At 37.7% G+C, this 14,861-nt stretch overlaps 1 protein-coding gene across 5 annotated transcripts in view; it reads left to right on the top strand.

Moving 5' to 3' along the window:
* myo3a.L (myosin IIIA L homeolog) overlaps positions 1–14,861 on the top strand; it is a 120,007-nt gene that overhangs the window by 31,616 nt on the left and 73,530 nt on the right. For all 5 annotated transcript variants that reach the window (XR_005961752.1, XM_018267245.2, XM_041565852.1 and 2 more), the window contains exons 10-11: positions 619–774; positions 7,724–7,823. Coding sequence is in view for 4 of the 5 variants with exons in the window: in XM_018267245.2 (XP_018122734.1) it covers positions 619–774; positions 7,724–7,823 (256 nt within the window). In the remaining variant the exon portion in view is untranslated. The remainder of the gene's footprint in view (positions 1–618; positions 775–7,723; positions 7,824–14,861) is intronic.

Below are 14,861 nucleotides of genomic sequence, written 5' to 3'. Positions count from 1 at the left end.
ATGTTAGGCGCCCCCAAGTGATTGTATTGACTTACCTGGAACCCCGGGCCGGTTCTCCTATCAGCAGAAAACTGCACCGGCCTGGGGTTATACCAATGAGCACCATGGAGCGATCCTCTTCCGTCTTCTTCTTTGTTCGCGCGGCTGCTCATGCGCAGTAGAAAGAAAAGCGGAACTTTAACTAAAATGACGGCTATTTCGTTTTACTGCGCATGCGTCTGCAGCGGGAAATTTGAAGAAAGAAGAAGCCGGAAGAGGATCACTCTGTGGTGCTCACTGGTATAACCCCGGGCCGGTGCCAGTAAGTAAATACAATCACTTGGGGGTGCCTAAATGTTAGGCGAAAATGCACAAAACCCAGCGCACATCAAACAATCATTGGGACTTCTCCCATTGACTTATATGCAAACTCGACAGGTCTGAGATGCCGGATTTTCTGTTTCAGACTTTTCCATACTCGGGTATAATGAACTCTGAAAAATTCAGGATTTTTTAAAAGTCAGATTTTATATTGAAAAAATCACAAATTTTTCTGGAGTTTAGTAAATAACCTTCCAAGTGACAGGCTGCCTTGTTCAGTTTCAATGATTTCAGCTGAGACTGTTTCTGTTATTACAGATGCTTAATCAAGGATTTTGAGAAACGTCCAACGGTTTCTGATCTTTTGGAACATCCCTTTATCAAGCAATTAAAAGATAATGAAAATGCGCTGCAAAAACAGCTAATGGAACTCATAGACATCCATCAGCAGATGGGGATTATGGCGAAAAAAAGGTAAACAGCTTGTTTATTTAGCAGTGCTTTGAGTAATAGCTGAAAATATTTGAGGACCCCTGCGGCTGGATAAACAATGGGGTGGATGAAGCTATAGCTCCAAGTCCCATTGTAAAAATAGGGCCTTAAGCCTTGATCCTTAATGTATAAGTGGCTTACACTGTTGTTACATAAAAGATATGCCTTTGGGAAAATTAGTAAATACTGTACTTGCCAGTGTGTGGGCGTGCAAGGAAAGTGTGCCTGTGCTAAAGTGTAGCTGCATTCTGCTTTCCAACAGGTTTTCTAATGGACTGTTGCTTTATTCACCAAATAAATTGCAGATTGCAATCCCTAAGAAATGTAAAAGGAGTAAAAGCTTTGTTCAGTTGCACAATCACACAGTTTTTTTTTTTCAAAATCAAAAAAACCCATTCAAGTTTTTGGTTACAGGCTCTTTTGGTGCTACTTGGGGGGGCGGGTGCAAAAAATTCTCTTCTTGCCCTTTCATTTATCTGTGTTGAACAGCCTCTCAACAACCATTACCCTCTGTACTGATTGACAGAGAAAGCAGCCAACATTTATTTATTATTGAGGACAACATAAAAAAGGCCCACAGAAACATACTGGATGTTTTGGTTCCCACGTTTGTAAATAACTTGGGAGGCTATGCCATATCACCTGAAATCATCCCCATTGCCTGCCATTGCAATCAACAAACCTTTGTTTCATCTGGTAGGGTTTCTTTTTGTTCATAAACGTGTTTTAGATATAAGGGGTTATTTATTGCATTATTTAATCACATGGAGCAGGGTACCAAATGCAAAAAACAGCCAAAAGCCTGTGTTTCCCCCTACAGCAGTGCTGTACTATTGAGGCATGGGCAGGGGCAAGTACATGGTTGTCCCCACTCGTGGTTTATAAAACCACTAAAATCAGAATGTTGATAAATGGGCCTCCCCGTGCTTTTCTATAGCAATTGTATATGCAGAATGCTTGGGACCTGGTGTTTTTTGGATAAGGGATCTTTCCGTAATTTGGATCTCTATACTTTGACTACAAAAAAATCATTTAAAGGAACAGTAACACCAACAACCGAAGGTACTGTATTTTAAAATAATTAACATATAATGTAGTGTTTCCCTGCACTGGTAAAACTGGGGTGTGTTGCTTCAGAAACTCAACAATAGTTTATACAAATAGGCTGCTGTGTAGCCATGGAGGCAGCCATTCCAAACTGAAAAAGGAGAAAAGGCACAGGTTACACAACTGATAACAGATAAGCTCTGTAGTATAATAGGATTCTTCAGAATTTATCTGTTATCAACTGTGAATCCTGTGCTTGAATGGCTGCCCCCTTGGTTACACAGCAGCTTGTTTATATAAACAATAGTAGTGTTTTTGAAACAACCACGCCTGTTTTACCAGTGTAGGGCAACAGTACATTATATAGTGAATAAAGTACTCCCTCTTGTAAAATATAAGGATATTATAAGTTACATAATATAGATATTTATGGCTTTTGTATATTATATTGTCATTCCTTTTAGACACATACATTTTTTTGGATTACTGTTACTTTAAACATTGATTAAACCAATTAGGATTGTTTTGAATCCAATAAGGATTAATTATATCTTAATTGGGATCTGGCCCGGATTTGTGGCGAGGCCACAAAGGCCCTGGCCTAGGGCGGCAAAATTTTAGGGGCGGCAAACTTTTAGGAGTGGCATGCCGCCCAGCCGCATACCTAAGTAGTACTGGGGACTCAAAACTCCCCATTGCCCTGGCGCAAGCAAGCTCGCTAGTGTGCTCCTTGCTAGGCCTGCGCTAGGACGTTGAGGGGGAGAGGGGCGTGTGCACAAAGAAGGCTTTAGGACCATGCGGCCTTGTGGCGATGCTTTGCTAAATCTGGCCCTGGTTGGGATCAAATACAAGGCACTGTTTACTTATTAGAGAGAGAAAAGGGAAATAACTTTTAAAAATTTGGATTATTTGATTAATGTTCCTGTAATTTGGAACTTCCTCGATAACTGGTTTCCTGATAACGCCTCCTATACCTGTATTTATATGGGCATGTAACATTTGGCACACATCTCTATCACCCAGCGGAATCCCAAATGAATGGAACAAGAGATGAGCATATTGGATTACCATGCATTTGCAGGCTGGTTTCTATAACTTTACAATACAAACATGAACAAACCTAGCAGCGTTTCTCCTCCAGCGTCTAGACTAACGAGTCATGGTAAACACTATTCAAACGTATAACCACCAACTATGCTTTCAAGCAAATATTCCCTAAACAAAACATTTGGAAAAGCAAACTGGATCTCGTTGTGTGATTATTCTGCCTTGCCACTAGCACTAATATCCAAAACAGTGTTTCCTTTAGGAAAGGCAAATAGACAGAAACCAGTTGATTGTTCAGTACAGCAGCTGCTGCTCATCACTCTAGCATTCTGCTATGATATGAAAGAAATCAGATACTTTGTCAGGTTTATTCCAGCGAATGTTTTTGTTCATTACTGACTACTGAAGATGAGCAATCAGCAATTGTTTGGTGGCACAAATTGCCATGTACTCCTATCCATATCATTAATTAATTCAGTATAGTCATTTGTCAGCTCCCAGGACATTCGGAGACACGTTAAATGTGACAATTTCAGACCAAGTATTGAGCTTTGCCTTTTTGTCTGCCTTTAGGTAAAAAGAAAGTGGTTGGCTGAGTCTCCTAGAAAGTTGACATTGTTTTTTTGTAGACAGTTTTACAATAATTCAACAATTGTTTTCTTCTATCTAAAACAAATTCAATTTATTGCCAATCCTTTAGAAAATTTATTTTTACAGGTGAGAAAATATCTTATTAGATGGCAACAACTCAGATGACTGTATGGGCAATACATTCACTAGTTTAGATTTAGATTCATTTTCAGATTCTAGTTTGTTTCATTTTTAAAATCATAGCAGATACAAAAAAAATGTTTAAAACTTGATTGAGGTTTTCATGCTACCATATTTAGGAAAAAAATTAAATAAACAAAACTCAATTGCATTAATTTTGCAAAACCCTCAACTGCAACAAAAATCTCAATGTTCCATTCACTCCAAAAACCTAGAAAAAGAAAGTTGAAAATACACCTCCTAGGGAATTTTACAGAAGATCGCCAGGTTTTAGCCGGTGAAATTTTTAATTTCAGTTTCAAATGAAAAAAATGTTTTTGACTGATAAATCTCGAAAACTGTTATAACATGTTTTTTGCCCAATACAGTAATCAAAATTCTGAAATTAGTATTGTAGGTTAAGAATAAATACAGGTATGGGATCTGTTTTCTGGAAACCTGTTAGCCAGAAAGATCTGAATTACAGAATGACCCATAGACTTCATTTTATCCAAATAATCCAAATTTTAAAAAATTATTTCCTTTTTCTCTGTAATCATAAAACAGTAGCTTGTATTTGATCCCAACTAAGATATAATTAATCCTTATTGGAAGCAAAACCAGCATATTGATCCATTATCCAGAAAGTCCCAGGTCCCGAGCATTCTGGATAACAGGTCCAATACTTGTATACTTTAGAAGGAAAGGATATAGACATGCAGAGAAACAGATTGTGTGAAAATCAGTCACCATTTTGTATATAATTTTTTATTAGGGATGCACCGAATCCAGGATTCGGTTCGGGATTCGGCCAGGATTCGGCCTTTTTCAGAAGGATTCGGATTCGGCCGATTCCTTCTGTCTGGCCGAACCGAATCCTAATTTGCATATGCAAATTAGGGGCGGGGAGGGAAATTGCGTGACGTTTTGTCACAAAACAAGGAAGTAAAAAATGTTTTCCCCTTCCCAACCCTAATTTACATATGCAAATTAGGGTTCGGATTCGGTTCGGTATTCGGCTGAATCTTTTGTGAAGGATTCGGGGGTTCGGCCGAATCCAAAATAGTGGATTCGGTGCATCTCTATTTTTTATCTAACAGAATTTTGCATCTGACAGAAAATACTAGTAGTGGTGAGTGAATTTATTCGGGCGGCCGGTGAAAAAGTTCGCAAAAACGGTGAAAAAATTCGCAGGCGTCAAAAAAAAATGGACGCCGGCAACATTTTGCAAATTTTTTTGCCTTTTCACAAATTTCGCGGGAAATTCGCAAATTATTCAGCAAAGCAAAATGCCACAGATTCGCCCATCACTAAATACTAGCTATATTTTTTATGGACTTTGACCAACTTATGTGTACTGTTCTTTAAAATGAACTGAACATACTTGACCTTTCACAATGACTAACAAAGAACATTCTAGGAGTATTACTCATGGACTTTATATTAAATGATATGTATCAAGCCCAGGGCCAGAATTTGGGTGGGCAAAAGAGGAACATCCCTTGGGCACAACAGTGGGGGGTAGGGGGGTTGCAATTGGAGGAAGAGAGGGGAAGCAAAGAACGCTTTACAATCATTTGCTTTTTCTAGCTGTTTTTGAGATACTGACTGAGTTTTAGACTGCAAATACAAGGCTCAACAGTTCTCGTTAAAAGTCAGAGAGTAACCCTATAGTTATCTGACCATACAACTAGAAAGCACATAGACAGTGGGAGGCCCATTTACTAAAGGTTGAATTTTAGTGGTAAAGAGCTTTTTGAAACCACGATTAAACTCTATCTGGCAGATTCAACCAGGGTCGAAATGAAAATTTGAATTTAGAGTTCATTTTAGTGTAATTCCCCTAGGGAATAGTCCAAATTCAATTCTAGGTTAAAAAAATGTGAAATTCTAATTTCGATATTTATTATGCACTGTCCCTTTAAAGGGATACAGTCATGGGAAAACATGTTTTTTTTTTATATAAAAACATCAGTTAATGGTGCTGCTCCAGCAGAATTCTGCACTGCAATCCATTTTTCAAAAGAGCAAACAGATTTTGTTATATTAAATTTTAAAATTTGACATTGGGCTAGCCATATTGTCAGTTTCCCAGCTGCCCCCAGTCATGTGACTTATGCTCTGATAAACTTCAGTCATTCTTTACTGCTGTACTGCAAGTTGGAGTGATATCACCCCTCCCCCAAGCAGCCTAACAACAGAACAATGGGAAGGTAACAAGATAACAGCTCCCTGGAAGATCTAAGAACAGCACTCAATAGTAAAAGCCAAGTCCCACTGAGACTGATTCAGTTACATTAAGTAGGAGAAATAACAGCCTGCCAGAAAGTAATTCCATCCTAAAGTGCAGGCACAAGTCACATGACTGGGGCAGCTGGGAAACTGACAATATGTCTAGCCCCATGTCAGATTTCAAAATTGAATATAAAAAAATCTGCTCTTTTGAGAAATAGATTTCAGTGCAGAATTCTGCTGGAGCAGCACTATTAACTGATGTGTTTTGGAAAAAAAATGACAGTATCCCTTTAAGAATTCGAATGAGACTATTCGCCATCTAAAACCTGCTGAACTGGTGTTTTAGCCTATGGGGGACCCCCCTTTTTTTTTGGTGAAAAAACTCGAATCTAATTTGATTCTAATTAAATTTTCAGTTTGTGGGTCGATCCTATTCACCCGAATCTGAAAAAAATCAATTCAATTTCGAGTTTATGGGAGTTTTTATAAACTCACATAAACTCTAAATTCGACCCATGATTAATATGCCCCTATTTCTCTAAAACCACAAATGCCATGAAAGTTATTAAAAGATCCGAATATTAAAACTGCTGACCGGTCTGAAAAACCTCTAGAGATTCAAGTTTTTCATACAATTACAAGCAAAAAAATAATTAGAAAACCTCTGAAGTCTAAATGGCTAAAGAAAAATGTCCTATTGCATAAGCGCAGCTCCCATTGACCTCTTGGGGACCTTGTCTGCTCTTACTTGGCAAAGTTTTGAAAACACATTTATAGAGAAAAAAATATGATTTGTGTAAAAAAATAGAAAAATAGAAATCCAAATTTTAATATGTCTGCCCGTAGTTGTTGTTGTTGATAATCTAACCTTCATTAGAAAATTAATGTAAAAAGATAAAAATTTACATCAATTAATTTTATGGGATTTGATCTCCTTTATGTACATCTATATGACAACAATATAGAGAACCTAGCCATAAACCATACTTTTAGCAATGTCAAGCAGTCTATGTCAAAACCAGAGAAACATGCAAAGGAGCATTACAATGCATTCAGTAGTTGTGGAACAAATCCAGGGCAGCAACTTGTCTGCAAAGTTCTTTATTGGGATAATGAGTTACACAACATGTTTCGGGCCCACGCCCTTTATCAAGTGTAAAAAGGAACAACCAAAAACAATCATTTATAATCTCATGTGACTACCAGCAGTGCAGTATGGGTAAAAGGAGCATTACACTTCTACTGCAACGACACAGAGCCCAACAAATACGTGAATATCTTGTATTCCTTTGATATATTAGGGTCATTTTTTTACCCATGGGGCCCAAGATTAGTGATTGGCGAATTTATTTGCCAGGTGCAAATTATCGGCGAATTCCTGCGATTTGCCACTGGCGAATAAATTTGTGAGACCGGCGCAAAAATTCGCCAGAGAAAATTTGCCGGCGTAAAAAAAAACGGACGATTGCGTCAAAAACACGACCCCGGCGCAGTTTCGTGATTTTTTTGCCGTTGTACGGATTTTGCAGGAAATTCGCAAATTTTTTGGCGAAGCGAAACGAAACGCCCTAAATCGCCCATCACTACCCAAGAGTGTGACACTTATTGCACAAGGAGCTTTACATATTTATTAGGTTAAATACAAAGCAATTCCAATAGCAAAGCTGTCTCGTTGCCTTGCAGAATAGTAAACAGAAAATACAGACACTGATTTTATTATACAAATACAAATCTTGCATCTAATTTTGCTAGACCTAAGTTTACTAACGACTGTCTCAGTGCTACACATGAATACAGAAACGTGTAAGCTTTATATCTATTTAACACACAATTCTTATTGTATGTTTGATAGACATGAGAGGATTAATACCAAGAAGGGTCACGTCAAGGAATCCATGGCACCCAACCAGAATGACGTAGATGATTTAGCGGCTCTGGAAGCACTGGACGAGGTAAATCTGCTTTGTTTTACTTTATACAATAAGTTTTGTAAGTTCAGAGGAGACAAACTCTTAAGGGTTCATCCACTAAATGTATTTGTTCTAAATTTTCTCAAAAATTTCGAGATCGATAATGTGTAATAAGTAACAAAACTCTAATACAAAACTTAGCTATGTAAAAGCAGTTAAGACCCTATACAAGTCAATTGGAGCTTATCCTATTTGTACATTTTTAATCAATTTGGACTTGGGGAGGCACATAAATAAAAAGGGTGACTTTGAGGGGCAGATTTATCAAAGGTCGAATTTCAAATTGAAAAAAACTTCGAAATTCGAATTCAAAAAGATCAACCGAAGTTTTTTTTGGGTAGAATAGGTCCGTTTTCAATCGAATAGGTCAGTATTCAGCCGAATTTGATTCGTTGAATCGAAGGAATGGCGCATTCGATCGAATTCGATTCCAAGTTTTTCAAAAAAAAACTTACATTTTTCAAAGTCCACCAATTGACTCCAAATACTGTAGGTTCTAGGAGGTTCCCCATAGGCTAAAACAGCAGTTCGGCAGTTTAAATTTTGATAATCTAATTTTCACATTTTTTTCAAATTCGAATTGAATTTGGACTATTCCCTAGTCGAAGTACACAGAAAATAGCTTGAAATTCAAATTTTTTCAATTCAAAAATTCACCTTGACCTTTGATAAATCTGCCCCTAAGTGGTTTTAGAGCTTTGTGAAACCACAATTAATCTCTATTTCTGTAAAACACACGAATGCCATGAAAGTTATTAAAAGATCCGACTATAAAAAGTACAAACTGAAAAAAGTGCAGAAAAAATATCTCTAAAATTTCCAGTTTTTTGGATAATCACTAGCAATAAAAAAATCCAAAAACCTAATGTTTGAAAGGTTAAAAAAGAGTCCAATAGTAGTTCCCATTGACATCTATGGGACCTCGACTGCTTTTACTTGGAGAAGTTTTGTATTAGAGCTTTTTGTGATTTTTACACTTAGGGGCAGATTTATCAAGGGTCGAATTTCGAAGTGGATAATACTTTGAAATAAGACCATCGAATAGAATCCTCCGACATTCGAAGTCAGAGGATTTTATTCATGGTACGATCGCATTACGATCGTAGTACGATTTTCCTTCGATACCCAAAAACTTAAAAAAATATGCTCTGGCAGGTCCCCATAGGCTAACATAGCACTTCGGCAGGTTTAAGTTGGCGAAGTTTTGAAGTCGAAGTTTTTTTTAAAGAGGCATTACTTCTACTATCGAATGGTCGAATATTCGAACGTTTTTTACTTCGAATAAAAGTAAATTAGAAGTCGTAGTATCCTATTCGATGATCGAAGTATCCAAAAAATTACTTCGAAACTCAAACTTTTTGTACTTCGAAAATTCACTCGAACCTTAGTAAATCTACCCCTTAATAATTTAGAGAATATTTTTTTAAAAACTCAAATTTTTTGAGAAAAAGTACTATTTGTGAAAAAAAGGAAATCTGAGTGTTTTTTTCTCATCGTCAAGTTAATTTAAGTTGAGTTAAGTTTTTGTTTGTGCTTTTTATACATACAGATCTTTTAATAAATTACACGGTTTTCGTGGTTTTAGTGGAAATCAGTTTGAGGTCTCAAACCACTAAAATGAGAATGTTGAATAATTGGACCTCTCCATGTGTATAGGAAAGAAGCCATTATATTTAACATTGTTAGTACATTTTTTGTTTCAGTTCAGCTTGCACAGTTGCATTAGTTTAATCCATTAATATGTTACATGCTTATTGCTGTGATTACCAGGGGATACTTGGATTACTTTGGTTTGAGATAATAAGGAGGGCTCTATCCCTTCTAATTGCCATATATCACTTTTCATTTGAGAGGAACTAAACATCTTTTATGGTGTAAATTAGTGATGGGCAAGGAAATTCGCCAGGCGTCAGCGAAAAATTCGCAAAACTGACACGAAAAATCTGCCACAACTAGAATAATTGGGCGCCCGTCAGAATAGTCGCGCGCATAAACATTGACGCTTGTCAAAATTATTCGGACTCCCATTGACTTTAATGCATTTGGCAAAAATAGGCTCACGAATAACAATTGTCGCAGGTGTCGAAATTGACACATGTCAAAATAATTTTGACGCCCATTGACTTCAATGTGAATTTCTCACAAAATTTGTGAATTTTTCGGCAAAACGGGACAAATTTAGATGTTAGACATGCAGTCACTCCAGCCTTTATAGATGACATTTTTGGCTAACTAACTATATTAGAAACATTTTATTATTTTGCACAGCCTGTTTACCCAGTTTTTATTTTTATACTGAACTGTTCCTAAAAAATCTGACGCATATAGGGACACAAGGCACAATAAATTACAGCATCCCAACACTGATGATTTTTAGCACTATTGCAAATGATCCATGACGACCTGAATGCGCAACTGTGCAAGTGTTAAAGCATCGCCCACAACTGCATTAGGTACATTGTTGCCTCTTGCCCGCAATTACACTGGTATTGTTGGAAAAACAATGTATTGTGGTTAAAAAACATCCTGCCTTGAGGCCAAAATTACACTTTACTCACTGCACTCGTGCTTGTATATTACCCCTTATATCTCATATATATATATACTTTATGGTCTTTAACATGTAACTAAACTCCCATTTTTGAAAACGAATGCACTAATAAATTAGGGGTTTAGTGTAGTTTTCAGTTGCTATTTTTGATAGAGTAGGTCAGATTGGTTTTAATTCCACCATTGATTACTTGTATTTTAATAAGCCTTGCATTTCCATAATTCCCTTTGTGATACTGTATTTCAGGGGTCCCCAACCTTTTTAACCCGTGAGCCACATTAAAATGTAAAAAGAGTTGGGAAGCAACACAAGCACAAAAAAGTCCCTTGGGTGCCAAATAGAGCTGTTTGGTAGCCTCGATGTGGACTGGCAGCCTTCAAGCGGGTATACTTGGGACTATAATTAGTTTTTATGCAATTAAAACTTGCTTTCAAGGTTGGAATTCAAAAATAAACACCTGCTTTGCAGACCCCGTGAGCAACATTCAAGGGGTTGGAGAGCAACATGTTGCTCACGAGCTACTGGTTGGGGATCACTGTTTTGGTACAGAATATAAATGGGTGTCAGTTATTATTATTCACATCCCCTCACCGACATAATGAATATTTTGCAGTCAATAAGTAAAATGTGTAACATGCTTTTGCTGTACAGTGCTGTGCCCTCAAGGAGCGCTTTACAAATAAAAATATAAATACATACTGTACATACATATACATGCTACAAAGGAGTCTAAACACAATGTAATAATCCCAATAGCAGATACCTACCCACGTTCCTCACGACATTTATATCAATCTTTTTCCTGTCTACAATCCAGCCATCTGTAATAATGTGCTCTCCTTTTTGCCCAACGCATAACTGATTGTTCTATAAAGCATAAATTGCACAGTACATGGGGAATTAACCAAAATAAATACATACTTTGTACCACATGTGGCTACTGGCTACACCACTCAATGAAATGTATAAAATAAACAAAGTTAATTTACAGCTCCTTAAAACACAACAAAAGCCCTGTTAGGATTTTCTGGGATATATGTATGTATATCTTGCTATATATTGTAAGATATGGGCGTCTAAAGGGCATGAGATTGTGTGTATTTTGCCAGCATTGAGCTGGTGAAATCAAAACTCCAGGGAAAAGTGTGGTGCTGCAGCTAGTAAAGTGTGAACCGGCTCAGTAAAAGATCGATTATGGGTCCCTGGAGTGGATAGAAGAGAGCAGGGTGGGCTTCCATTCCATGTAAGGGTTTGCAGCTGCCTAAACTAGGTAGCTAGCTAAGTAATTAGCTACATGTTTGATGTAGTTAAAAGGAGGTGTGGAGCAACACCTCAGGGCTGCTTCCCTTTAGAGACCTCCTGGAGTGGAGGAAGGTGAAGGGCCACATATGCTTGTGAGCACCAGGAAACAAGAGTGATTCCCCTGAGTTGGAGAGAGCTCCAATAGTCTGGAGAGAGGACAAGAGAAACCACTCCCAGGAGACCAGAGTATCTCAAGTGTGCCCAGAGAGGATTCTGGGATTTGTGTTCGCTGAAAGCCATTGAGGGCTAAACTCAAACGTGAGTAAAGAGAACACCAGTGAGGGTGTGAAGCGGGACTGTTTATGTTATGGGATTTCCTCCATTTTTTGGTGACTTATAATATCCTTATATTTTACAATAGGGGGTACTTTCATTATATATATATATATATATCCACTCACGATAAAGCGTATAAATTTGCCTGGGTGCACGATCAAAAACCTCTCAAAACACTTGCAAAGATCAGCACTTCATAGGTCTTAAAAAATAAACATAATTTAGATTTCACAAGAGTGGTCAGCCGAAACGTCAGTTTGTTGCTAAATAAATTATGTTTATTTTTTGCAAAAATATATATATATATATATATATATATATATATATATATATATATATATATATATATATATATATATATATATATATAGAACAGGACAGCTCCCACCTTCAATTAAAGCTACCTTGTAGCTGCCCCTGTGCCCGGAGTAGAATATAGATACAAAAAGAACAAAAAACCAGCACCAGGGGTCTTTGCAGTGAAGAAAACTTGTATTGTTACATTAGTATGTACAACCGACGTTTCGGTCCCTCTTGGGACCTTTATCAAGGTAATATTACATACATAGAAAACCAATTAAATACCCTCCACCCACATCACGTGACTGTGCCTGCGTTGGCTTGTGCAAAATTAACTCTTTATATGGCCTTTTAAATAGCAGCAGTGAATCATCTTAAAATGTTAGTTAAAACAACTTGCTGATTAATAAAATACATTGTGATTAAAACACTGGTGTATTAAAGTGCTGTGTGCTTATAGTAGTGATTAGGTTAAAAAACCTTAAAATCTCTAAAACCATATTGTAACGGCACTTCCAGGTTATTGCAAACCATATGTACTTCTAACCAATGTCTAGTTGGCACAAAAAATCAAAACTGTTGCTATGTTACATCTGTAACCAACACTCATATTTATCTACTATATTGCAACATATTATTTATTTATAAACATTGTTTCAAATCCTAGCAAAAGTTAGAAAGGACATAGTAATTGCTATATTGTTTCTTTTTCCAAATATACAAAAAAGTTATCTTCTATCCAGAAACCCATTGAATTGGAGGGTAGAATTCAGCCCTTTCGGAGCAACACACCCTAATTCGAATGTCCAGAATGCTTCCTTTTGTAGTAAGATCCGGTCAATATCTCCACCCCTCCGTGGGCTTTTTGCCACATCTATGGGCATGCATTTAAATGTAGATATGGGGTGCTTCGCTTTCAACCAATGTTGGGCAATGGGTTGTTTAGATATATCCTGTTTCACCTTTTTACTATCATAGTTTGTATCCAATGCCGCCCGTATCGTTGACCTATGCATGCTGATTCTGTCCCTCAGTTGTCTCATGGTCTTGCCGCAGTACAGCAGGCCACACGGACATTTAATGATGTATATCACATTTTGTGATCGGCAGGTTAATCTATGTTTTATATGGTAAGCTTTCCCACTATGAGGATTAAAAAATTGATCCCCAAGTATTAATGTATTGCACATCACACAGTTATTACATTTAAAAACTCCAGGTTTTAACGTAATGCCTCCTGTTGACTGTACATACTTCTTTGCCGGGTCTGCAGGTGTCAATAGTTCCCTCAAGTTTCTATTGCGTTTATAACCAAAGCGGAGCTTCTTGTTCACAAGCTTCGACATGTCAGGGTCGGTGCTGACCAAAGGCCAGTGCTGTAAAAGCGATTTTTTAATTAGAGAAGAACTAAATAAATAATGTTTATTTTTTGCAAATATATATATATATATATATATATATATACTTGGAATTCATCGCTTTTTAGAATCCACCCAAGAAGAGTCCCAATCCCTACCCTCCCAGTACTCACTGTAGACTGCCCTCTACTCTGATTTACTCATAATCAAAAAAATGGGTACTTCACAAAGCAACCAGGGGTGTAACTACAGAGGAAGCAGACAATGGGGCGCTCCGCCAATGAGGCGAGCTGAGCAGCTCGCCTCAGGCGGCAGCGCCTGAAAGGATTCCAGGGGCGGCAAAAAGCTGCTCCTGCACCCTTAAGAGCCGAATTTCCGGTTTTTAAACTGGAAAATCATTGCGCTCTCCGCAATAGTGTTTCTGCCTCCCCTCCCGACACGTAAGCTGGTGAGGGGGGGGCGGCATTGCAGGAGCCGCCTCAGGCGGCTCCTTAGTCAGAATCGGCGCTGAGCAGACCCTGCAGTTGTTGGAGGGGCCAGGAGTGTAGAGGGCCCAGTAAGGCCGTAATTAATTAGCAATTTCAGAATTTCTTGGTAGAATATGTCACTTTAGCAATGTTTTGGGGCCCTAGATTGAATTTGCTCGGGGGCCCAGTAACACGTAGTTACGCCACTGAAAGCAACCTTCCTCAACAAATTTATTGATGCAAAGTTCTTACTTTGCAATAGAAAATAGGAGCTGAAATAAACTTGTACAAATAGTACATAGGATTCAGTAGCGCAGGGGACTGTGTTTATATGCCTTGTGTTATTGTGCTTATGAGATGCATCTTTTGCTCATTAGTATGACTAAGATGACTCTTGTCTATATTTTGGAGCATTACTAAGAACATGATACTGTTGCAGAATACCAGTAACACCAGTACCGGTATGCAATCATGTTATCTAGAAACCCATTATCCAGAAAGCAATGATTTACAGAAAGGCCATCTCCCACAGACTTCATTGTATGGTTAAAACTCACATTACTCAGATTATCAGATGAAAACCCAGACTTTATCAGATTATCCAGCACAGATCATAATATCAAGAAACAACTTCAGGGACATCAGCCATTGCATTCTACATGACCTCAACAGGTTTAAGGAGGATTATTTTCGAATTCCGATTTTTAGCAGCTTTGGGGTTTAATATTTCTCTATAAATTTGAGGGTTTTTTCCACAAAAAATTGA

The sequence above is a fragment of the Xenopus laevis genome, chromosome 6L, assembly GCF_017654675.1.
Source record: "Xenopus laevis strain J_2021 chromosome 6L, Xenopus_laevis_v10.1, whole genome shotgun sequence".
NCBI lineage: Eukaryota > Metazoa > Chordata > Amphibia > Anura > Pipidae > Xenopus > Xenopus laevis.
Note: the sequence above shows the minus strand (reverse complement) of the source record. Positions and strands in the feature narration are given on the sequence as shown.